The sequence below is a fragment of the Silurus meridionalis genome, chromosome 29 (assembly GCF_014805685.1).
Source record: "Silurus meridionalis isolate SWU-2019-XX chromosome 29, ASM1480568v1, whole genome shotgun sequence".
NCBI classification, from domain to species: domain Eukaryota; kingdom Metazoa; phylum Chordata; class Actinopteri; order Siluriformes; family Siluridae; genus Silurus; species Silurus meridionalis.
Window position 1 is genome coordinate 9,173,658 of NC_060912.1, and position 24,701 is coordinate 9,198,358.

The 24,701-nt window shown below is 39.2% G+C and overlaps 2 protein-coding genes and 3 long non-coding RNA genes across 5 annotated transcripts in view; 4 read left to right on the forward strand and 1 right to left on the reverse strand.

The window, feature by feature from the left end:
* Positions 1-12,332, forward strand: part of umad1 (UBAP1-MVB12-associated (UMA) domain containing 1) — a 14,475-nt gene extending 2,143 nt beyond the window's left edge. The window contains exons 3-4 of the mRNA XM_046844444.1: positions 2,696-2,781; positions 10,392-12,332. Of these exons, the coding sequence (XP_046700400.1) occupies positions 2,696-2,781; positions 10,392-10,670 (365 nt within the window). The 3' untranslated portion in view covers positions 10,671-12,332. The remainder of the gene's footprint in view (positions 1-2,695; positions 2,782-10,391) is intronic.
* A 3,619-nt stretch (positions 12,333-15,951) lies between these two features.
* The window catches only part of glcci1a (glucocorticoid induced 1a), a 44,917-nt gene continuing 36,167 nt past the window's right edge, over positions 15,952-24,701 (forward strand). The window contains 1 exon segment of the mRNA XM_046844443.1: positions 15,952-16,421. Coding sequence (XP_046700399.1) covers positions 15,983-16,421 — 439 coding nt within the window. The 5' untranslated portion in view covers positions 15,952-15,982.
* On the reverse strand, positions 16,455-18,471 carry LOC124382251. The gene is made up of 2 exons (XR_006925001.1): positions 18,341-18,471; positions 16,455-16,686 (listed from the first exon to the last, which is right to left on the reverse strand). It is a non-coding gene; the product is annotated as an uncharacterized LOC124382251 (long non-coding RNA).
* On the forward strand, positions 16,678-18,325 carry LOC124382250. Its single transcript, XR_006925000.1, has 3 exons — positions 16,678-17,022; positions 17,120-17,189; positions 17,286-18,325. It is a non-coding gene; the product is annotated as an uncharacterized LOC124382250 (long non-coding RNA).
* LOC124382252 lies at positions 18,645-20,167 on the forward strand. Its single transcript, XR_006925002.1, has 3 exons — positions 18,645-18,680; positions 18,778-18,847; positions 18,944-20,167. It is a non-coding gene; the product is annotated as an uncharacterized LOC124382252 (long non-coding RNA).

The following is a 24,701-nucleotide window of genomic DNA, read 5'->3' on the forward strand; positions in this document are numbered from 1 at the left end:
GTAATCGCTACTCGCTTCTGGTTCCGTTCAGGTGGAACGGGATCGAACCAGCCGATCGTTGCCGTGGCGATGACTCGGATTCACAGTCGGGGTTTTCATCTTTGTGGCAGCACCATAGAGACCGTTGAAGCCGTGTCTCTCCAGACTCCAGCATACTCCCGGGTCTATTGTTTTTCAACGTGTGCGAGTCCTTGTTGAGTTTCAGGTGTGCACTGGAACAGGCTGAACAGACTGGAGCAGGATAGAATAGAATATAGAGAATAGAATTCAGAGGTTTTCTAGAATTTAGTTGAGAGTTTAATATAGAGATAAATAGAGTTTGCAAACAATGTATGGATTTATCACAATAGAGAGAATTTGTGGATTTTGTTAGAACGCAGTTGATTTAGATGAAAACAGTGTTCAATCCGTGTAGAACTGAATAGAGTTGAAAAAGAGAATAGAATGGATGAGTATAGAATGTAGTTCTAATAGAAGAGTTTTACCCGAATAGAATAGCTGAAAACAGAATTCTGATGAGATCGTTTCACTACAATAGAGTAGAGCAGAATAGAGTCGTAAATGAACGACATATTTCCAGAATAGAAATCGAATAAAATTAATTTCACCAGAAATAAATTTCGACAAAATAGATTTCTAATTGAATTGAATTTTTCACCGGAATCTGATAGCTGGGAATAGAACGGGGTTATAAATGGAATAATTTTGCTGCAATTAAAAAGCAGAGAATAGAATACAATAGAATTGCAGAGAATAGGTTAGAATATAGAGCCAATCAAACGATCTTAGTACAACGGAAAAGCAGAGGATAGAATACGATCGTGTTGCCGAGAATCTAGAATAGAAATCTAAAAATCTAGGATTTCAGAGAATAGAATACAGATCGGATAGTAGAATTTCACTATGATAAAAAGAAAAAAAGCATAGAATAGAACTTCTAATAGAATTTAGTTCTACCAGGATAGAATGGAATAGCTGAGAATAGAACAGATCTAATAACAGAATTTTTCTAGAATAGAATAATAGAGAATTGAGCAGAGTAGAATCTCACAGTAGAGGTTTTGCAGGAATAGAATTGAGCTCGGTGTGTGTGTGTGTGTGTGTGTGTGTGTGTGTGTGTGTGTGTGTGAGATGACTGAAATAGACATTTGGATTTATTGAAAACTACAGCTAATATTTTTGGACGATTTTTGGACTTTTCCTCTCTTTGGGACTTCCAGCTCTTCACAGAAGTACTTCCGTACGTGACATGGGTTCTGCTGCATCCATCAAGCTGACGTCTGCGAGAGGCGAGTAACAGACACCAGCACCCCCCGAGGGCGTGTCTTTGACCTCGGTGCTCTCTGTGGTCCCGATGTAGGACGTGATCTCAGACCTGTGTGTGTATGATGTTTGCAATTTTTTACCCCACCAGCTTGATTTGCTGTAATGTGGGGTACTGGAGCGTTCATCCCCGTGACTCAACACTGATTTCAGCTTCATTTAGAACCAAAACGTTCTGTATGCTCGTGAAACACTGACCTGGTGGAAGAAAGGTCTGCAGAATGACGCAGTATCTGTAGCTGAGACGTTGGAGAGCAGACGTGAGCACACGGTGCATCTAAAGTCACCAGCAGCTGGACGCCTTCTGATCTGCTTTAGTTGGCGTTTTTCTGCTCCCAGGTGCGAGGATACTTTAAGATAGGAATCATTCGGAAAAAAATTATATTCCGCAATTAAGAAAAAAAAAAAAGAAAAACGTGATGAAAAAAAATATTTGTATATAATTATTTATATTTAATAATCAATATATAAATATCTTTATTTTATATTTAAATTTTTGGCTGATGATTATACTTCTTATTTATATTTCTTATTATTCACCACACTTGTGTTTCTCGCCCATTTGCATCTTGCCCTTTTTTACGGCTACCTGGCGTCTGGTTCAAAACCGTCGTCTCGCGACGTTATGTGCTTGTCCAATACTCCCGGGAGACCCCGTTGGTGTGTGCTTCCTTCACACAGCTTTTTGTCCATTTCTGCAGCCATAGACACCAAAGTCTCGTTAGATCGAGTGCTGTGAAGTCCCGGTGTTGAGATCATCGCGTTGGGTCCGTGAGTCAGTGTGTGTGTGTGAAGCCTCTAGAGGCCGAGGTCTGTCTGGGGAAAAACCGAGTCTGTAGTAACGGAGAGTCTCAATTCATGCTTCATGAAGATTTACATGGAGGAACTTAAGTGGCCTGTTTGGGATGATCTTGGAATGAATGTGAACTGCACCCCAGGCCTTCTCACTTACACCTACATCGGTACCTGACTTTACTGAATGAGCACAAATCTCCACAAAATCTAGTGGAACATCTTCCCAGAACAACGGATATTCGAACAGCAAAACTAAACGTGACATGGGACATTTAAAAAGCACAATCTTATGGTTAGGTGTCTACTTTCCTATACGCCGAAAACAAGGCGTTTGTTGGCTTTATGCAGTGTCATGAGTGTAACCCATCGACTGCAGGTCTGCTATACGGCAGGAAAACAAAGCTACACAGTGCCATGAGTGACTGATATGGGTGACTGTGGTAAGAAGGAAAGGCTGATTTAAAGCTAGAATGAGGAAAGAAGTGCATAAGGTTTCTGCTAGAAAAAGAAATGAACACGACCCAAACCAGATCTGCTGGATTTTCCTAACATCTGCTTACTTTCTCTCGTCCTGCAGGAGAGTCGGCAGAGGAACAGGGAGCGAAACGACAAGCCAGAAACACGGCCCAGTTATCCACTAATGTCATCGTACAACCTTCAAAAGTGAGTTGTGTATATTTTCCCCAAATGAATGCGAGTTTTCCATCGAGATTTGTATTTTGATCGTCTTCTAGCATTGTTATTGCGACATGCATATAATACATGGTCACGTGGAACAGATTCAAATTAAACAAACCTTTGAATTGTTTTATCAAAAAGCTTTGATTTGTAGGTTTCGAATTTGACAGTTTTTAAAAAATATATATAACTATGGTATGTGTAAGTACCTTTCTTTTATTGTCTTTGTTTCATACTTCTTGCAAAATTCATTAAAGGTTGAAATCAATGGTCTCCAGTGGTGGACACAAACCATGTATTTACCATAATTTCCGGACTATTAAGCGCACCCATATATAAGCCGCACCCACTGAATTTGACAAAGATTTTTATTTTGAACATAAATAAGCCGCACCTGTCTATAAGCCTCAGGTGTCTACACTGAAACTAATGAACTTTACACAGGCTTTAACGAAAGACAGTGTCTGTTACACGGCTTGTATCTAAACAGTAGCCTACCAAGAAAGTCATTGTTCACTGTCTTCCTCCTTCCTTTCACAACTATTTCTCTCGAAAGTTTTTCTTTTGGCATCGTCGTGCGTTTAAAAATCACCATCGGTGAATCTTTTCTCCCGATGCCGTGCAGCTCAGAACACAGGTGAAGTGTTTTTTCATGCCAGGTTGTTTTCAGCGTGACGAATGATTCGCATTTCCTGTAGACAGTCCGAGTGAGCGGGAGGTCAAACGTCAGAGGAACATCATCCATATTTATGATGTGGTGCGGCCCGATTCAGTGGGAGCGCATCTGATTTAATATAAAGAGTTTCATTGGTTCACCTGAACCCGTTCGGTAATTTCATTGGTCTAATGTTTTGGGGCTCAGTTTTTTGGAAAAATCCTTAAATTAGCCGCTTCATTGTTTAAGCCGCGGGGTTCAAAGCGTGGGGGAAAAAAGTAGCGGCTTATAGGTAATTCAAATGAAATCACACAAATAAGGACACGTGTGTTGTGATGAGTTCGAGTCTGGAGTTTCTTCATCATTTATTCCTCTCTAAATGTTCTGCTTGCTGTTGAACTGATGCTGAACTGTTTTTTGGTGATCAGTAGATACACCAAGCACCAATCAAAACAAGTTCAAAATGGAGCGATCGCTCGACCGATGGATGGATGGATGGATATGAAAACGTGACTTGGATATAAAGTCCGATTTCGTCTCTACGAGCAGTTCACATGCTCCGAATACCATGTGTAAAGATATGAAGATACAACGACTGAAAAAATCGCTTCGCCATCTCGAAACCAAGAACCCAGGATTGTACGATTGGCGTTTTAGCAAAAAAAAAAAAGCAAAGTGTAAAAATCTAGGATAACGAGAACAAAGTCGTAATTACAAGAATACAGTGAAAATATTTAGAGTATAAAGCCATAGAAATGCTAGAATAAAGCGGTAATATTTTGAGAAAAATCACCGAATTGGTGAGAAAAGTTTCGCTGTTGTGCATAAAATGGATGTTTAGGATTTGGATCCTACTTTAGCTCAGGATTGAACTCCACATCAGCACGGGGTTCTGATTAGTAAACGGACACTGCAGCGGTTATGTAGGAAACTTCAGAAGAAAAAAAACAACAAACGGACATTGAGGAAATTGCCGATGTTGTGCAGTCTGAAGGATATCGTGCTATTCGAAGACTACGAGGAAATCGACCCTGAAGGAGTTAAACGCCGGAGCGCTCGACGCTCCATTCTCGTCATCTTAGATATCATTTTTATGGTGCCATAAAATAATGCCTTTTTCCCCACAGGGGTTTTTCCCCAGTTAGCGTTCCATAGTTGATGATTATGATTTCATCCTGGTGTTTAAACAAAATAAAGGCGTCGCCAAGCAGCTCATGTGGATTCCATACGTTTTAATATTTCAGAACAGAATTCAGTCAGTCTGGAGTGGTCAGGTGTGTACACATGCTGAATGATGACACGCACTTCCTGTTTGAGAGAGAAGGCCATGTTTGTTTTGTGACGTGAGCAGCAGGTGCCTGGTTACAGACCTGAAAACATGGCATCGGTTTTCCTCACGCCGTGCCAAAGGCCATATCGCTGATATAAAAGAGTCACATGCTTTTATACTGTATAGTGAGGGAGGTGTCTGGATGCCAAGATGCTGCAGAGCAGGAGTGTGTGTGTGTGTGTGTGTGTGTGTGTGTGTATGTGTGTGTAAGTGAAAGTGGCAGGCTGAGGTGGAAGTGTGTGTGTGTGTGTGTGTGTGTGTGTGTGTGTGTGTGTGTGTGTGTGTGTGTGTCTGGTTGCTTGGCAGCGTAACACGAACCAGAACAGATTGCACACCGCAGAATGACGAGGAAGAGGGGAAACTTATCAAAGCCACATTTTTATTTTTGATTATTTTTTTAAACCCGTGTCACGTGACCAGCTCAAACACTCGCACAGAAACATTCACTTTTACTATAATTGTTGTCGTCAACAGACACGATGATACTACAGGGAGTGCAGAATTATTAGGCAAATGAGTATTTTGACCACATCATCCTCGTTATGCATGTTGTCTTACTCCAAGCTGTATAGGCTGGAAAGCCTACTACCAATTAAGCATATTAGGTGATGTGCATCTCTGTAATGAGAAGGGGTGTGGTCTAATGACATCAACACCCTATATCAGGTGTGCATAATTATTAGGCAACTTCCTTTCCTTTGGCAAAATGGGTCAAAAGAAGGACTTGACAGGCTCAGAAAAGTCAAAAATAGTGAGATATATTGCAGAGGGATGCAGCAGTCTTAAAATAGCCAAGCTTCTGAAGCGTGATCATCGAACAATCAAGCATTTCATTCAAAATAGTCAACAGGGTCGCAAGAAGCGTGTGGAAAAACCAAGGCGCAAAATAACTGCCCGTGAACTGAGAAAAGTCAAGCGTGCAGCTGCCAAGATGCCACTTGCCACCAGTTTGGCCATATTTCAGAGCTGCAACATCACTGAGTGCCCAAAAGCACAAGGTGTGCAATACTCAGAGACATGGCCAAGGTAAGAAAGGCAGAAAGTCGACCACCACTGAACAAGACACACAAGCTGAAACGTCAAGACTGGGCCAAGAAATATCTCAAGACTGATTTTTCTAAGGTTTTATGGACTGATGAAATGAGAGTGAGTCTTGATGGGCCAGATGGATGGGCCCGTGGCTGGATTGGTAAAGGGCAGAGAGCTCCAGTCCGACTCAGACGCCAGCAAGGTGGAGGTGGAGTACTGGTTTGGGCTGGTATCATCAAAGATGAGCTTGTGGGGCCTTTTCGGGTTGAGGATGGAGTCAAGCTGAACTCCCAGTCCTACTGCCAGTTTCTGGAAGACACCTTCTTCAAGCAGTGGTACAGGAAGAAGTCTGCATCCTTCAAGAAAAACATGATTTTCATGCAGGACAATGCTCCATCACACACGCCCAAGTACTCCACAGCGTGGCTGGCAAGAAAGGGTATAAAAGAAGAAAATCTAATGATATGGCCTCCTTGTTCACCTGATCTGAACCCCATTGAGAACCTGTGGTCCATCATCAAATGTGCGATTTACAAGGAGGGAAAACAGTACACCTCTCTGAACAGTGTCTGGGAGGCTGTGGTTGCTGCTGCACGCAATGTTGATGGTGAACAGATCAAAACACTGACAGAATCCATGGATGGCAGGCTTTTGAGTGTCCTTGCAAAGAAAGGTGGCTATATTGGTCACTGATTTGTTTTTGTTTGGTTTTGAATGTCAGAAATGTATATTTGTGAATGTTGAGATGTTATATTGGTTTCACTGGTAAAAATAAATAATTGAAATGGGTATAAATTTGTTTTTGTTGTTGCCTAATAATTATGCACAGTAATAGTCACCTGCACACACAGATATCCCCCTAAAATAGCTAAAACTAAAAACTACTTCCAAAAATATTCAGCTTTGATATTAATGAGTTTTTTGTGTTCATTGAGAACATGGTTGTTGTTCAAATTAAATCCTCAAATAAAATTAATCCTCAAAAATACAACTTGCCTAATAATTCTGCACTCCCTGTATTTTGCGCCTATTTCAGCATTTCTACATTCCGTTTTTTTTTTATTTTTATTTACGTTTATATATACGGAACATCTGCAAAACTCAGTTCCTGTTTTCTCTTGCGCTATAGCAGCTATAAAAGCTATTTCCCTCCTCACGGCTTCTCTTTTTTCACTCTTGAAGTTAATAAGCTTGTACTTAGAACGAGCAAAAAAAATAAAAAATGTCCTGAAGACTTCGGAAAATCCATTACAAAACTCTGAGACTGGAGACTCCTTCCAAAAAAACCCCCAAACAAAAATCATTAAACTTCCCACAGAAATGATTTTTAAAGAAAACGAGTTTCCAGCAGCACAATGTATTAGTGTTACGCCGAGGGTCTATTTTACAAATCGATAGAGTTACAGCAGCTTTTGTATTTTTGTAATACATTATATTGCCAAAAGTTTGCGGACACCTGGCTATAAGTGTTGGTATGTGCTTTTTGAGCATCGCAGTCCACTTTCAGTCCCTGTTTTCTCCTATAATGCTCTCCACTCCTCTGGGAAGATTTTTCCACTAGATTTGTGCTCGTTCATCCACAATGGTGTTGGTAAAGTCAGGTACTGATGTGGGTGAGGAGGCCTGGGGTGCAGTCGGCGTTCAGATTCGTTCCAAAAGTGTTCAAGAGGATGGAGCTGGAGATCTTCCACTCCAAACCAGATCTTCATGGAGCTGGACGTGTGCAAAGGGGCATAGTCATGCTGGAACAGATTTGGGAAAATTTCCAGCATCAACAGTTTGGAAGAAGAGTAACATATGGCTGGAAAAGTCTGGTGTTCCACTACATTTGTCAGTGTATATAGAATTTGATTTCTTTTTCAATTACAGTGGAACCTCTGGATACGAACGTCCCCGAATACGTACAATTCGGAAATGCGCCAATGTTTTCGGATCTGTTTACGAATTCAGGATACGAATCATTGGAAACTCGCAGGCGAAATTTCGAGGGGACGTCGGTCCTTAATTAAATTCGTAACCCGAGGTACCACTGTATATGTCATCTTTTTTCGTACTCTGACTCAGTCTCTGGCAAGAGAATCTTCTCCAGGATTAATCTTATGCTAACAAGCGTTTTCGATCTCAGGACAGAAACATCGTGCACTACGATGTTGTATAATACCGATAGCCTCGAGAGAATCACTGCTTGTGTGCACTGTGAACGTTTCCTGTAACATCTAGTGTGCATTTAGTTTCATATCAGTTAATTCCATGCAGAATAAATCCACGGCTCCAGAACTCCAAGTACACTACAAAATACTGAGTCGACAGAGTTGATTTTTGTCTGCAGTTGGAAATAAGTACTTTTTTTTTTTTTTTTACCCAAAGACTACCAAAAGGTGCACATTTCAATTCTGTTGATAACTAATGCATCATCTGTCCCTATTTGTTTTGTGTATTTATGTAAAAAAAAAAAAAACTATTCCCATAACAAAGTTTTATGCTGATTGCATCCTAAGTTTCAACCTCGTGAACCAGCGTTGATCAGGTTTCTTATAAAGGTCCTATAAAGTCTTATAAAATTACATAAAAACAAAACTTCAGGCCTTAAAAAGTTGTAAATTCGCTGTTCCGGGTCTTAAACAGTTTTAAACGGGTTTTAATTTCTTACAATGTCCATGTAACTTCCTCTAACGCTCATCACAACGCTCCCGCAGAATTTTTGTTTGTTAGTTTTCGTGGCGTTTTTAGTTCTTTCTTTCGCCTATCCAAATCTAATTCGCTGTATTACGAGTACGAATGAGACCAACAGCCAATCAGCTTCCTGTTATTGGCGCGATTATCTCTCGGATTGTAGCACAGACGTGAAACGAATTTTGTTTTTCAGTTATGGAGAAGTGGAAGTTTATCGATTCTTGGCTTGGAAAAAACCTACGTGGCTCTGGATAAGAACGTCCGCTAAACGCTATAAGTGGAAATGTTGATAACCATCCCATCGTCACTGCGAACCCATAAATACACCCCGATTTATAAACATCAGAACGATTTTTATCTCTCGTTCCAGTTCATGTACACACTGAACCTGACTCATAGAGTTCGTCTATTTCTGTTAGCGCACTAACATCGAGTTAGCGAGGACAGTCATGACATCACTTCCCTGCACGCTCGGCCGTTCATCTTCTCGACATCCTTTTTGAAAGTAACAGCGCTACAAACTCGGATGCTGCTTCATTAGAATCATCAAACGGTCCCAGTGTTTCTTTGTAGAGCCCTTTTGTTTTTTGCTTTTAAGTTTTAATTCAATTCGATTCAAATTTTATTTGTCAAGAAATACAATAAGATAAAAAAAAAAATCAAAGTAATGGAAAAATGTATAAAATAAAGTATATTAAAATATAATCTGACTATAAAGAATGAAAAGGTTAAGAATGTAAAAACATGGCGGTTTGTTGACTGGTTTTCTTGGCCATGAAAGTTTCATTTAGTTTTTATATACATGATTTAATAAAAAAAAAAAATCACACACACAAGCTTCCTAAAGAATTCAGTGAATCCCATTATATTTTATTCTTCCTTATCAAATTGTTCAAACACAATCAGCATTTTATATATATATATATATATATATATATATATATATATATATATATATATATATACACACACACACACACACACACACACAGAAGAAAGGAAAGGGGGGGGGGGGGGGATTATATCACAGTACCTCAGGTCATGTCTTGAGCCACCAAGACCTCATTTAAGTCCACTGAATGGGGACGTGGATGAGGGAACGTTTAATAAAGTATTGGAACGGAGCCAGTAACTGTCCAGCTGCCCTGCAAGATTTATCACTACAGCACAAAAATGAACTGATTCACTGTGTTAGATTGTTTAATCGCACTTTTTCACTCTCTGTGTAGTGCAGAAGTTCCTCAGCATGTTTACAGAACATTTGTAGCTGTACCTACTTCAGCTGTAAAGAGGCAGAAAAATCAGAAACGTATTGAACATCAGCTTTCTACATGTTTAAAGTTGAAATCCAAGATGCACTCTATGGTTTGACACCTGACTTTGTGCTTTTTGAACACCTTCCACACATTTAGTCCACATTTGCTGTAACCTTTTCTGGGAAGATGTTCCTCAAGATTTTTTGGAGATTTGTGCTCATTCGGCTACAAGGGTTTTAGTAAAGTCAGGTGATGATGTAGGTGTTGGTGAGGAGGCTTTGTGGTGCTTAGGGTTGAGCTCAAAGCTCTAGAGGAGTCCACTCAAGATCTTCCATCGTATGCAAGCCATGTGAAGCAGATCTTTATGGAGCTGGCTTTGTGCACAGGGGTATTGTCACGCTGGAACAGGTTTGGGTCTCTTAGCTCAAGTGAAGGGATGATTTACTGATACCTCCAATTTTGTGGCAATCGTGACTGAAAAAGTCGGGTGTTACAATACTTTTGTACATATATTCATCATATATTCATCATATTTTATGCTTTGTGCATTGAATCTCAACAAACATGGACCAGCGTTGAAGTTATGAATTGAATCAGAATACAAAAATGGATTTGCCGATAATCTTCACGATCCCCACCATTTTCTTTCCAGACGTCCAAACCAACGCCTCCCAAATCCCCCGAAGCCGTCCAGTCCTCTCCAGCGCCCCCTACCTCAGGACCCTCAGCAGAACCGGCGAACACTGACAGCGTCCCCGGTCACACGGAGCTCCTCGGAGACATCCCCTTCACCCTGGCGCCTCACATCCTCGCCATGCAGTCCGGCCTGCCTCGTCTCCCCGACTTCACCCTGCCCAGAGACATCAACGAGAACCTGGCCAACTTCTGCTACGACTTCACGCTGGAGAACTCGGTGCTGTGCGAGCTGTAACCTCTGACCCCCTGACCTTAAATAAAAAAACACAGTTTACAAGGCAGGAATACGAGCTAATACGCCAAGCGGGAACTGATATTCCCCAGAGTTTCTGGTGAACCTCTCAGGAACGTTTGTAGCGTGTTGTCCGGAGCGAAACGGTGCATTTGCAATTATACTCGCTGTTTTTTTTTCTTCTACACGTCATACTGTAATTTACTTTGAATAATAGAAATTACACGTTGCACACACTGCATGTCTGGAACATTACATGGGTAACTATAGTGTGTAAAAAAAAAATTTCGAAAAAGATTTTGTTTCTATGCAATAAACTTAAGTCAAAAAACACGCAAGAATTGAACAATTAACGACTGGAAGAAAGTTCTGTGGACAGACGAGTCCAAATTTGACCTTCATGGCTCCAACAGAAGAACTTCTGTAAGACAAAGAACAGGAGAGATGTTATCAGACTGCCTCACACCTACAATCAAACATCACGGTGGAAGCTTAACGGTTTGGGTGAAAAGAAACCAACATGGCAACCATTCCATACTTCAACACTATACAGTACCGTCTGGACTGCAGATAATTGGAACCAAATGTACCAGAACGTCCAAGTGCTGTGTTCTTTAGAGAGCTATTGAACTGCTCTGGGATGAACTGGATCACAAGGTCAGAAAGAAAATTCCAACTTCTGAAGAACATCTTTGACGAGTTTTGCCAGGAGTGTGTAAAGATGCCATTTATGCAAATTGAGGATCAACATCTGTGCATTTATGTATTCGTTTTCACTCAATCTTCATTTCTTATAATGACGGAGTTTGTTGCATTGAAACAAAAGGAGCGTGTGCTTCCCAAAAACGAGAAGGCACTGGATTTAGTGGGTTACTGGTTCGGGTTTGTGGTGTTCGTTTCTTATTTAACGCGTCTGTGCCTTTTATTTTTTGCTGTTTGACATTTTCATATTCAACTTTTGAATTATTGTGTGTTTCGATGATAAAACTGCATAAATAAATATTATATTATATTTAAAATCTGGTTGTTGTGTTTCACATTTTAAAGAATAGTTTAGCCAGATTTAAATATAATAATATAAATATATAAAAAATATAAATGATTTTTTTTTGGGAAAAATTTAGTCTCTAAAATTTGTTTAATAGCAAATTTAGAAGGCCAAAATATTTTAGAAATATTAGAATTACCTTAAACTTTTATGAGTAATAAAGAATTGAATGTCAGAGGAATGACGGAGTACAGATGGAGGATTTTTTAATTTTTTTTAAACCCTGAATCGGCGACGTTGATTTGATGATTAAGTCGTGCAGTTCACACACACTGCTGAATTGTGAGTGTGTTACCCTCAAAAAAACAAACGGCAGATGCTAAACACGTCATCGCTCATATCGGTTTACAGGAAATTTATTTTTTTTATGAAATTCACCATTAAAGAGATTCAACTCAAAATCCTGCTTCTGAATGACACAAACATGACGGTTGCATGTTGAAATTTTACAATGTGTGCACAGTTTTATCCATTATATCAGATTTCTATGGTTCGGGGTCGTCAGCCAATAATCCTGTATTTGAATGAATGTTATTGGATTAAAGATGCTTTGATATTGAATGTATTGTTGAAGTTTCTGTTGGTCTGAAATAACAAGTGTGTGAAAAAGAGAGAAATGGGTGTGTCTGTGTGTGTGTGTGTGTTGTTCCACCTCATTTCTCACTGATGCTGATAAAGATGTTCACACAAGGCAGCACATTTTCTCTGTGGACAGCTGATAATGTTGCACCACCTTCATGCTTTTAAATAAATATGTACTTCCTGGTTTCTCTTTACACTGTGAGAAATTACAGTAATCAAGTGCATGAGAAAAGACGGCTCGAGGAAAGGTTTTTTATTTATATACATATAATGTGTGTATTTAAATATATATATATATATATATATATATATATATATATATGTGTGTGTGTGTGTGTGTGTGTGTGTGTGTGTGTGTGTGTGTGTGTGTGTGTGTGAAAAAGTATTTGCTCCCTACCCTGTATATTTGTCACTTAAATGATTCAGATATTAAGGATAATATTAAATATTAAAGTTTAGTACATTTGAAAAGTCTTAAATATATATGAGAAATTATAAATTATGCGATATTTGAAATGAATCAAAAGAAACGACATTTTATTTATTGTATTATAAATCATTATTTTGTCATGATTAATTATAATAAAATAATTTATGCATACATTATACTAATTAGTCTATGCATACATTAAAATAATTAATCTATGCATACATTTATGATAAAATTGTATTTATACTATATATATATATATATATACAGGGAGTGCAGAATTATTAGGCAAGTTGTATTTTTGAGGATTAATTTTATTTGAGGATTTAATTTGAACAACAACCATGTTCTCAATGAACACAAAAAACTCATTAATATCAAAGCTGAATATTTTTGGAAGTAGTTTTTAGTTTTAGCTATTTTAGGGGGATATCTGTGTGTGCAGGTGACTATTACTGTGCATAATTATTAGGCAACAACAAAAACAAATTCATACCCATTTCAATTATTTATTTTACCAGTGAAACCAATATAACATCTCAACATTCACAAATATACATTTCTGACATTCAAAACCAAACAAAACAAATCAGTGACCAATATAGCCACCTTTCTTTGCAAGGACACTCAAAAGCCTGCCATCCATGGATTCTGTCAGTGTTTTGATCTGTTCACCATCAACATTGCGTGCAGCAGCAACCACAGCCTCCCAGACACTGTTCAGAGAGGTGTACTGTTTTCCTCCTTGTAAATCGCACATTTGATGATGGACCACAGGTTCTCAATGGGGTTCAGATCAGGTGAACAAGGAGGCCATATCATTAGATTTTCTTCTTTTATACCCTTTCTTGCCAGCCACGCTGTGGAGTACTTGGGCGTGTGTGATGGAGCATTGTCCTGCATGAAAATCATGTTTTTCTTGAAGGATGCAGACTTCTTCCTGTACCACTGCTTGAAGAAGGTGTCTTCCAGAAACTGGCAGTAGGACTGGGAGTTCAGCTTGACTCCATCCTCAACCCGAAAAGGCCCCACAAGCTCATCTTTGATGATACCAGCCCAAACCAGTACTCCACCTCCACCTTGCTGGCGTCTGAGTCGGACTGGAGCTCTCTGCCCTTTACCAATCCAGCCACGGGCCCATCCATCTGGCCCATCAAGACTCACTCTCATTTCATCAGTCCATAAAACCTTAGAAAATCAGTCTTGAGATATTTCTTGGCCCAGTCTTGACGTTTCAGCTTGTGTGTCTTGTTCAGTGGTGGTCGACTTTCTGCCTTTCTTACCTTGGCCATGTCTCTGAGTATTGCACACCTTGTGCTTTTGGGCACTCAGTGATGTTGCAGCTCTGAAATATGGCCAAACTGGTGGCAAGTGGCATCTTGGCAGCTGCACGCTTGACTTTTCTCAGTTCACGGGCAGTTATTTTGCGCCTTGGTTTTTCCACACGCTTCTTGCGACCCTGTCGACTATTTTGAATGAAACGCTTGATTGTTCGATGATCACGCTTCAGAAGCTTGGCTATTTTAAGACTGCTGCATCCCTCTGCAATATATCTCACTATTTTTGACTTTTCTGAGCCTGTCAAGTCCTTCTTTTGACCCATTTTGCCAAAGGAAAGGAAGTTGCCTAATAATTATGCACACCTGATATAGGGTGTTGATGTCATTAGACCACACCCTTCTCATTACAGAGATGCACATCACCTAATATGCTTAATTGGTAGTAGGCTTTCCAGCCTATACAGCTTGGAGTAAGACAACATGCATAACGAGGATGATGTGGTCAAAATACTCATTTGCCTAATAATTCTGCACTCCCTGTATATATATATATATATATATATATATATATATATATATATATATATATATATATGTGTGTGTGTGTGTGTGTGAAAGTATTTGCCCCCTCCCTTGCATATTTGTCACTTCAATGATTCAGATCATCAAGTAAATCTTACTATAATACACAGATAATCTGAATAAATGCAAAATGAACGCAAAATGAAAAAACCCTGCTAATTTATATTGCACTGCAGAGTAAAATGAACAGATTAATATTAATAATAATAATAATAATATTATGTAAAACTGTAATCTTCTTGACTTAGAGTACAATTTATAAATCGATTCAATACGTGTGCGACAGGCGTGTCGACATCATCAGCATCACGTAAATAAAACCTGTCACACTCAGACTAATCTGCAAATATTTACATGTACAATCACATGGTGGAATTATAGCTCCAGTACTGAGCTGTGTACAAAACCAAGTGGATTTAAGACTTGTTACGGCTCAGGTGCATCACCGTACATATGCATTTCATCCTCATCACATGTCCTTCAACTCTTTCATTGTTTTTATTACTCTACTATTATTATTTTTATTACTGAATGTATTATTAAGGGGCAAGGGTAAAATTTGATAGATAGATAGATAGATAGATAGATAGATAGATAGATAGATAGATAGATAGATAGATAGATAGATAGATAGATAGATAGATAGATAGAACTTACCTTAATAAGTCTAAATGATTCACACACTAAAAAATCCGGCAAAAATACAAATATACTAAAAAAAAACCAAACCAACAACTCAATTTTCCTTTGATAATAAAGCCACGCCCATTTGCTCTATATAAAGAAGCACCACGCCCACTCCGCTCTATACATGGCAAAGCCCCGCCCACCGGCTCTCAGCTTCTGTTTGTAGTTGCCGCTATAGTTTCTGTCACTTGCAGCAACTTCAACTGCAAGCAAGTCGAGCCTGAGAGATTTATTCTTCTTTCTCCTATAGACATAAACATTATTTATATTTAATATATCCATCTAACTTCAGATTCACTAACATTTAGAACTTCTTACCTACTTTTTTATTCCTTCGGATTTTATTCTAGTAAGCAATCAAGAACGCGTGAGAGAAAGAAGGATAGAAAGAAAGAGAGAGAGAAAGAGAGGAACCGGACATCAGTAAAAACACGCACATGAGCCGAAATTCAGCGGATTTTATTTATTTATATTTCATTTATTTTTTTTTATATATTATATATTTTTGTATTGGAAATAAATCTAGAATATATATGTATATATGTATAAATATATATATATATATATGTTTTATAATATTATCTGTAAATACTACACGCGTTTAATTTACAGCAGAAAAGGAAAAAAACTAATTATAAACAGTATATTTATGTAGATTTTTTTTTTTACGACAAGAAGAACCTCAGAGTGCAGGATCATCTTCATCATGTCGTCATCATCATCATCATCATCATGCAACTCGACTCATCAGCAGCAACAGAGGTCTAAAGGCAGCACGGGATCCCCTACCATCATCCCATCTTCATCATCATCATTATCGTCAGTGGTTAACGGCGCGAGCCGGTTGCTGCAGCCAGTCCGCGCCACGGTGCCGTACCAACTGCTGCGAGGGGGCCGCCGCTCCTCTCCCTCCTCCTCTTCTTCCTCCTCGTGTGCGTCAGCCGGGGGCGACGTCGCAGCACCGAGAGCGCCCGGTGCCTCCGCCGCCGCGAGCCCGACGCGAGTAGTGACGCCGCTCGCGCGCGCGCCTGCACACGGAAGCGGCCACGGCACCGCGGACTGCGCCGGCGGGCTGAACGCGCGCACCCCGCCGCCTGACCACAAGGGCTCACCGGAGCGGCACTTCGAGTCACCTGCTTCCCGAGGTACAACCTTCATCCTCATCTTTTTTTTTTTTAATATGATTTAGCTGTTTATATAAATAAATAATATCCGTCACGAGCGCGCGCGCCCCGATTTTGCGCGTGCCCGTCTCCCCGTAGTGTATTATTATCATTATTGTTATTATTATTGTTATTATTATTATTATTTAAGTGCGTCTTTTTTTTTTTTTATCCTCATCACCTCATTCCTGGGAATTCCGTGCCAGTGCATGAACGACAGGGCAAAAACAAAACACCCAAAAAAACCCTTTCTCTCTCCCATAAAGCGTGCACGAGCAATTATTATTATTTCTCGGTGTTTGTTTGTTTATTATTCGCGCATTTCCGGTCACGAAGGCCTCACACGCTCGTGCATCGCATCAGCGCGCGCGCCTTCGAAAGCCCCGAGAGCTCGTGCCCGCGTCAATGCCTGCCTTTCCATATTCCACAGCCTGGCTAAGCTAGCTTAGCGTTAGCCATGTAAACATTAGCAAGCTTTGCTGAGTAATTATTGCAAAAAAAAAAAAAAGGGACGGCTAATGAAACCGGACCGAACCGTGAGTCTGCATCCGAACCCAGCAGTGCACGCGACAAAGCCGATTCGGTAGGATTTCTTTTAATATCGGGATGACATAAAAACATACAGCATGTAATAATAATAAAATAATAATAATAAAATAATAATAATAATGCAAACCCAGGGCGCGTGCTGCATATTGCATATTGCATGCAACCTAGAAAAAGAAACCATCATGGCCTTATGGTGTGAGGGTGTGTTTATTTTCTCACAGCAGCAGTCTTAATCATTATCAGTGCTCAAAATATGAACTGGCTTTTCATTTCCTTTTCTTTTCCTTTCATTTGAAGCTCTTTGTGCCAGCTGCCCTGATGATACAGGGTTCAGCTCCTGTGAAAGGTGAACTGAGAGTGTGACATCATCCTCCATCAAATCCCAAAATAACCCACTAGCTGAACTGCATGCATGTTTATGTAACAGCATGGTGTTTTTATTTATTTATTTATTTATTTATTAGTAAGGGCTTCTAGATGCCGGGCCTCTGATATTTATTTTCCATGTGTTGGCTGACATGCAGATGATTGTGCTGTGTGTTGTGTTAAAGCATCAGGAGGGATTTTATTCATTAAGCACTAGAAACTAAACACTAAACAGTAAACAGGGGCCATTATGCATTAAGCACTAAGCAGTAGACTCTAAAGACTAATGCTTAGCATTAAACACTAAGCACTAGACACTAAGGACTGAGCACTAAGCACTAAACACTGGACTAGTTTGCAGACAATAAGGACTAAGCACTAGACTCTAAGCACTAAACACTAAAGATTAGTTACTAGACACTAAAGACTAAGCGACTGGACACAAAATACTAAGCACTAGGGACTAAGCACTAGACACTATGGACTAAGCACTAGACACTATGGACTAGTTACTAGACATTAAGGACTAGTTAGTAGACACTAAATACTAAGCACTAAACACTAAGGACTAGCTACTAGACACTCAGGACTAAGCACTAGACATGAAATACTAAGCACTAGGCACTATGGACTAGTTACTAGACACTAAGTACTAAGCACTAGACACTAAATACTAAGCACTAGACACTATGGACTAAGCACTAGACACTATGGACTAGTTACTAGACATTAAGGACTAGTTAGTAGACACTAAATACTAAGCACTAAACACTAAGGACTAGCTACTAGACACTAAGGACTAAGCACTAGACATGAAATACTAAGCACTAGGCACTATGGACTAGTTACTAGACACTAAGGACTAAACACTAGACACTAAATACTAAGCACTAGACACTAAATACTACACACTAGACACTAAGGACTAGCTTCTAGACACTTAGGACTAAGCACTAGACACTAAAAACTAAGCAGACACTAAAAACCTTTCTCTCTCCCATAAAGCGTGCACGAGCAATTATTATTATTTCTCGGTGTTTGTTTGTTTATTATTCGCGCATTTCCGGTCACGAAGGCCTCACACGCTCGTGCATCGCATCAGCGCGCGCGCCTTCGAAAGCCCCGAGAGCTCGTGCCCGCGTCAATGCCTGCCTTTCCATATTCCACAGCCTGGCTAAGCTAGCTTAGCGTTAGCCATGTAAACATTAGCAAGCTTTGCTGAGTAATTATTGCAAAAAAAAAAAAAAAAAAGGGACGGCTAATGAAACCGGACCGAACCGTGAGTCTGCATCCGAACCCAGCAGTGCACGCGACAAAGCCGATTCGGTAGGATTTCTTTTAATATCGGGATGACATAAAAACATACAGCATGTAATAATAATAAAATAATAATAATAAAATAATAATAATAATGCAAACCCAGGGCGCGTGCTGCATATTGCATATTGCATGCAACCTAGAAAAAGAAACCATCATGGCCTTATGGTGTGAGGGTGTGTTTATTTTCTCACAGCAGCAGTCTTAATCATTATCAGTGCTCAAAATATGAACTGGCTTTTCATTTCCTTTTCTTTTCCTTTCATTTGAAGCTCTTTGTGCCAGCTGCCCTGATGATACAGGGTTCAGCTCCTGTGAAAGGTGAACTGAGAGTGTGACATCATCCTCCATCAAATCCCAAAATAACCCACTAGCTGAACTGCATGCATGTTTATGTAACAGCATGGTGTTTTTATTTATTTATTTATTTATTTATTAGTAAGGGCTTCTAGATGCCGGGCCTCTGATATTTATTTTCCATGTGTTGGCTGACATGCAGATGATTGTGCTGTGTGTTGTGTTAAAGCATCAGGAGGGATTTTATTCATTAAGCACTAGAAACTAAACACTAAACAGTAAACAGGGGCCATTATGCATTAAGCACTAAGCAGTAGACTCTAAAGACTAATGCTTAGCATTAAACACTAAGCACTAGACACTAAGGACTGAGCACTAAGCACTAAACACTGGACTAGTTTGCAGACAATAAGGACTAAGCACTAGACTCTAAGCACTAAACACTAAAGATTAGTTACTAGACACTAAAGACTAAGCGACTGGACACAAAATACTAAGCACTAGGGACTAAGCACTAGACACTATGGACTAAGCACTAGACACTATGGACTAGTTACTAGACATTAAGGACTAGTTAGTAGACACTAAATACTAAGCACTAAACACTAAGGACTAGCTACTAGACACTCAGGACTAAGCACTAGACATGAAATACTAAGCACTAGGCACTATGGACTAGTTACTAGACACTAAGTACTAAGCACTAGACACTAAATACTAAGCACTAGACACTATGGACTAAGCACTAGACACTATGGACTAGTTACTAGACATTAAGGACTAGTTAGTAGACACTAAATACTAAGCACTAAACACTAAGGACTAGCTACTAGACACTAAGGACTAAGCACTAGACATGAAATACTAAGCACTAGGCACTATGGACTAGTTACTAGACACTAAGGACTAAACACTAGACACTAAATACTAAGCACTAGACACTAAATACTACACACTAGACACTAAGGACTAGCTTCTAGACACTTAGGACTAAGCACTAGACACTAAAAACTAAGCAGACACTAAATACTAAGCTTTAGACATTAAATACTAAGCACTAGACACTGAGTACTAGTTACTAGACATTAAGGATTCGTTAGTAGACACTAAATACTAAGCACTAAACACTAAGGACTAGTTTCTAGACACTAAATACTACACACTAGACACTAAGGACTAAGTACTAGACACTAAATACTACACACTAGACATTAAATACTACACACACTAGACACTAAATACTACACACTAGACATTAAATACTACACACTAGACACCAAATACTACACACTAGACATTAAATACTACACACTAGACACTAAATACTACACACTAGACATTAAATACTACACACTAGACACTAAATACTACACACTAGACATTAAATACTACACACTAGACACTAAATACTACACACTAGACACTAAATACTACACACTAGACACTAAATACTACACACTAGACATTAAATACTACACACTAGACACTAAATACTACACACTAGACATTAAATACTACACACTAGACACTAAATACTACACACTAGACATTAAATACTACACACTAGACACTAAGTTCTAAGCATTAGACATTGAGAACTAAACACTGAGGAATAGACACTTAACACTAAGCACTAGACACTATATACTAAATACTAGAATCTATGGACTAAGACAATAAGCCTTAAACACTAAACACTAAGCAGTATTTCTTGGCAGCGTGAGCTTAAACCTGGTGTTGGTTTACACACACGTTTCTCAGTGGGTTATTTTGTGTGCATTTTGAATGTTCAGAATAAATATGTTGCCTGTTCCAATCCTGCTTTTGTGACGAGTAGCGAAAAAAGGAGAATCTGATGTTGTGATTGGACAGAATCTGGTGAATTCATCAGGCTGTAAAGCAGATCACAGGTTGATTTTACAACAAGGTTGAATACATGATCATTTGTGTGCTGAAAGATTATAAAGGGTTTTAGATGCTGAGCATGAAGAAGAGCGTCAGTGCTTCGGGTTGTGCTTATGTGTGTTTCCTGGATTTTTATTAACGTTGTGTATTTTTCACGTGAGAGAAAAAGAACTAACAGCAAGTCACGGATTATCTTACAAGTCACGGGAATCCGAAGCCGGAACGAATGTTCAGGAACGTTAGGAATAACATTTTAAACGATGTTTTTAACTAACAAACGTCATAAATTTTTTAAAAACACATTATTGTATTAAAGTGACAATAATGTCTAGATAAATTCACTAAAGTACCATAAGGGCTACCATTGCGTCCAAAATTAGCGGACCACTGTATTATAACGTTTGAAAAGTCTTTAATATATATGAAAAATTATAAATGATGCGATATTTGATAATGATATAAATCATTATTTAGTCATGATTAATTATGATCAATTAATATATGCATACATTATGCTAATTAGTCTATGCATACATTAAAATAATTAATCTATGCATACATTTTATGATAAAAATTTTATTTATACTATATATATATATATATATATATATATATATATATATATATATATATGTATATGTATATGTATATACACACACACATACACACACACACACTACTATATAATAATAATACAATAAACCACAATTAAAGGTTAGTTAATCATAGTGGTAGGAAGCTGTTATCTTTGGTACGTGACCGTGAGGGTCAGCTGGCCGTGAGACGCTCCCACACAGCGCTGCAGTCGTTGCTGTTCCGTCACGTGGCCTACCGAGGTGATCTCATCTGAAACGGCAGCCACACACAGCATCAGATCGGCCTCTCACACAGTCGATATCTTTCACTCCGAGCTCCCCGTGGGCTTCAGGCCGCGTTTCAGCGGAAAACAGATTAGTCTGGATTCGCTCTGAACGTGTTAGGTTCTCATTGTGAGGTCGTATTTGCCTGATTGGTGCCATTATACACTTTACTCAAGGACTGTTTTGTGCTCTTCCTGTCTTCACACAGTGCGAGTTAATCTGCAATTCCCCCCCGAAGGAAACTTTCTAAACGTACTAAACTGTACTTTTCCAAGCCTCTTTTACTTTCAGCATGTTTTCCGAGCCGTTTTTTTTTCAGGATTTAGGGAACATACTTTCACCATATTACCTTTTTTTACTGCTTTAAAGGTGCAATACGATCAGTTTTTCAAGGTAAAACATAAACACTACATGTAGAAATGGTGTACAGTTAAGGAGTACCACCTCAGTAACAAAAATGTAAAAAAAATAAACCACTTACTGTACAAAATCCTAATCTAAACTAACCTAAATCCTAAGCACTAAACACTAAGAAATGAACCTTAAAATTTAAACACCAAGCAGTGCGGGAAAGCTTTCTCGGCAGCCAAAAAGATTTCCAAAAGCACAAAACTGTAAACATTAGACGTTAAACTCTGAACACCAAACACAAAATAATAAACTCATTAAACAGTAAAGATTAAAAACCAAGCATTCAAGAGCGCACAGTAACCAGTTATCACTTATCAATAGACTCTAAACATTAAACACTAGATACTACGCCCTAGACACTAAACACTAAGGAGTAAACACCAAGTACCAGATACCAATCACTTAACACTAAGGTTCAGACACTAAACACCAATGACTTAACACCAATCTATAAATACTAAACCACAACCACCAAATGCCAGGCAGTAATCACTAGACACTAAACACTAGACCCTTAGCACTAGACACCAAACACTAAGCACTAAATACCAAGCAGTAATCACTAAACACTAAGCACTATACCACAAACACCAAGCACTACAAACTAAGCACTAAATACCAAGCAGTAATCACTAGACACTTAACACTAGATACTAAACACTAAGCACTAAATACCAGGCAGTAATCACTAGACACTAAGCACTATACAGCAAACACTAAGCACTAAACACCAAGCACTAGATACTAAGCACTAAACACCAAGCAGTAATCACTAGACACTGAGCACTATACAGCAAACACCAAGCACTAAACACTAAGCACTAAATACCAAGCAGTAATCACTAGACACTAAGCACTATACAGCAAAACCAAGCACTAGATACCAAGCACTAAACACCAAGCAGTAATCACTAGACACTAAGCACTAGACAGCAAAACCAAGCACTAAATACCAAGCACTAAATACCAAGCAGTAATCACTAGACACTGAGCACTATACAGCAAACACCAAGCACTAAACACCAAGCAGTAATCACTAGACACTGAGCACTATACAGCAAACACTAATCACTAAACACCAAGCAGTAATCACTAGACACTGAGCACTATACAGCAAACACCAAACACTAAGCACTAAATACCAAGCAGTAATCACTAAACACTAAGCACTATACCACAAACACCAAGCACTAGATACTAAGCACTAAATACCAAGCAGTAATCACTAGACACTTAACACTAGATACTAAACACTAAGCACTAAATACCAGGCAGTAATCACTAGACACTAAGCACTATACAGCAAACACTAAGCACTAAACACCAAGCACTAGATACTAAGCACTAAACACCAAGCAGTAATCACTAGACACTGAGCACTATACAGCAAACACCAAGCACTAAACACTAAGCACTAAATACCAAGCAGTAATCACTAGACACTAAGCACTATACAGCAAAACCAAGCACTAGATACCAAGCACTAAACACCAAGCAGTAATCACTAGACACTAAGCACTAGACAGCAAAACCAAGCACTAAATACCAAGCACTAAATACCAAGCAGTAATCACTAGACACTGAGCACTATACAGCAAACACCAAGCACTAAACACCAAGCAGTAGTCACTAGACACTAAGCACTATACAGCAAACACTAATCACTAAACACCAAGCAGTAATCACTAGACACTGAGCACTATACAGCAAACACCAAGCACTAAACACTAAATACCAAGCAGTAATCACTAGACAATAAGCACTATACAGCAAACACCAAGCACTAAACACTAAGCACTAAATACCAAGCAGTAATCACTAGACACTAAGCACTAGACAGCAAACACTAAGCACTAAACACCAAGCACTAGATACTTAGCACTAAATACCATGCAGTAATTACTAGACACTGAGCACTATACAGTAAACACTAAGCACTAAACACCAAGCACTAGATACTAAGCACTAAATACCAAGCAGTAATCACTAGACACTAAGCACTAGACACCACACACTAAACACCAAGCACTAGATACTAAACACTAAGCACTAAATACCAAGCAGTAATCACTAGACACTGAGCACTATACAGCAAACACCAAGCACTAAACACTAAGCACTAAATACCAAGCAGTAATCACTAGACACTGAGCACTAGACACCACACAAAGCACCAAACAGTAAGCACTAGATGTTAAGCACTACGCCCTAGACACTAAACACTAATTAAGTAATAAACACTAAGCACTAAACACTAGCCAATAAACACTAAGCACTAATCACCCAGTAATAAACACTAATCCGTAAACAGTAAACGTTAAGGAGTAAACAGTAAACTCTAAGCAGTACACAGTAGACTCTCCGCTCTGCCGTGTCAGCCTGAAACTCATGCCATCACGTCACGCCCTCTCTTCCATCAGGTAACTAATGTTCCTCTGCACTTGTACAACGATTTTTCCCGAGCCTGCGCTCATGCATGAGGTCATTAAACTATAAATCCCTCAGCAGCAGCTCTTCTCGGCTGTTCCCTCCAGCCAGCCGAGCGATCGAGCCGCAC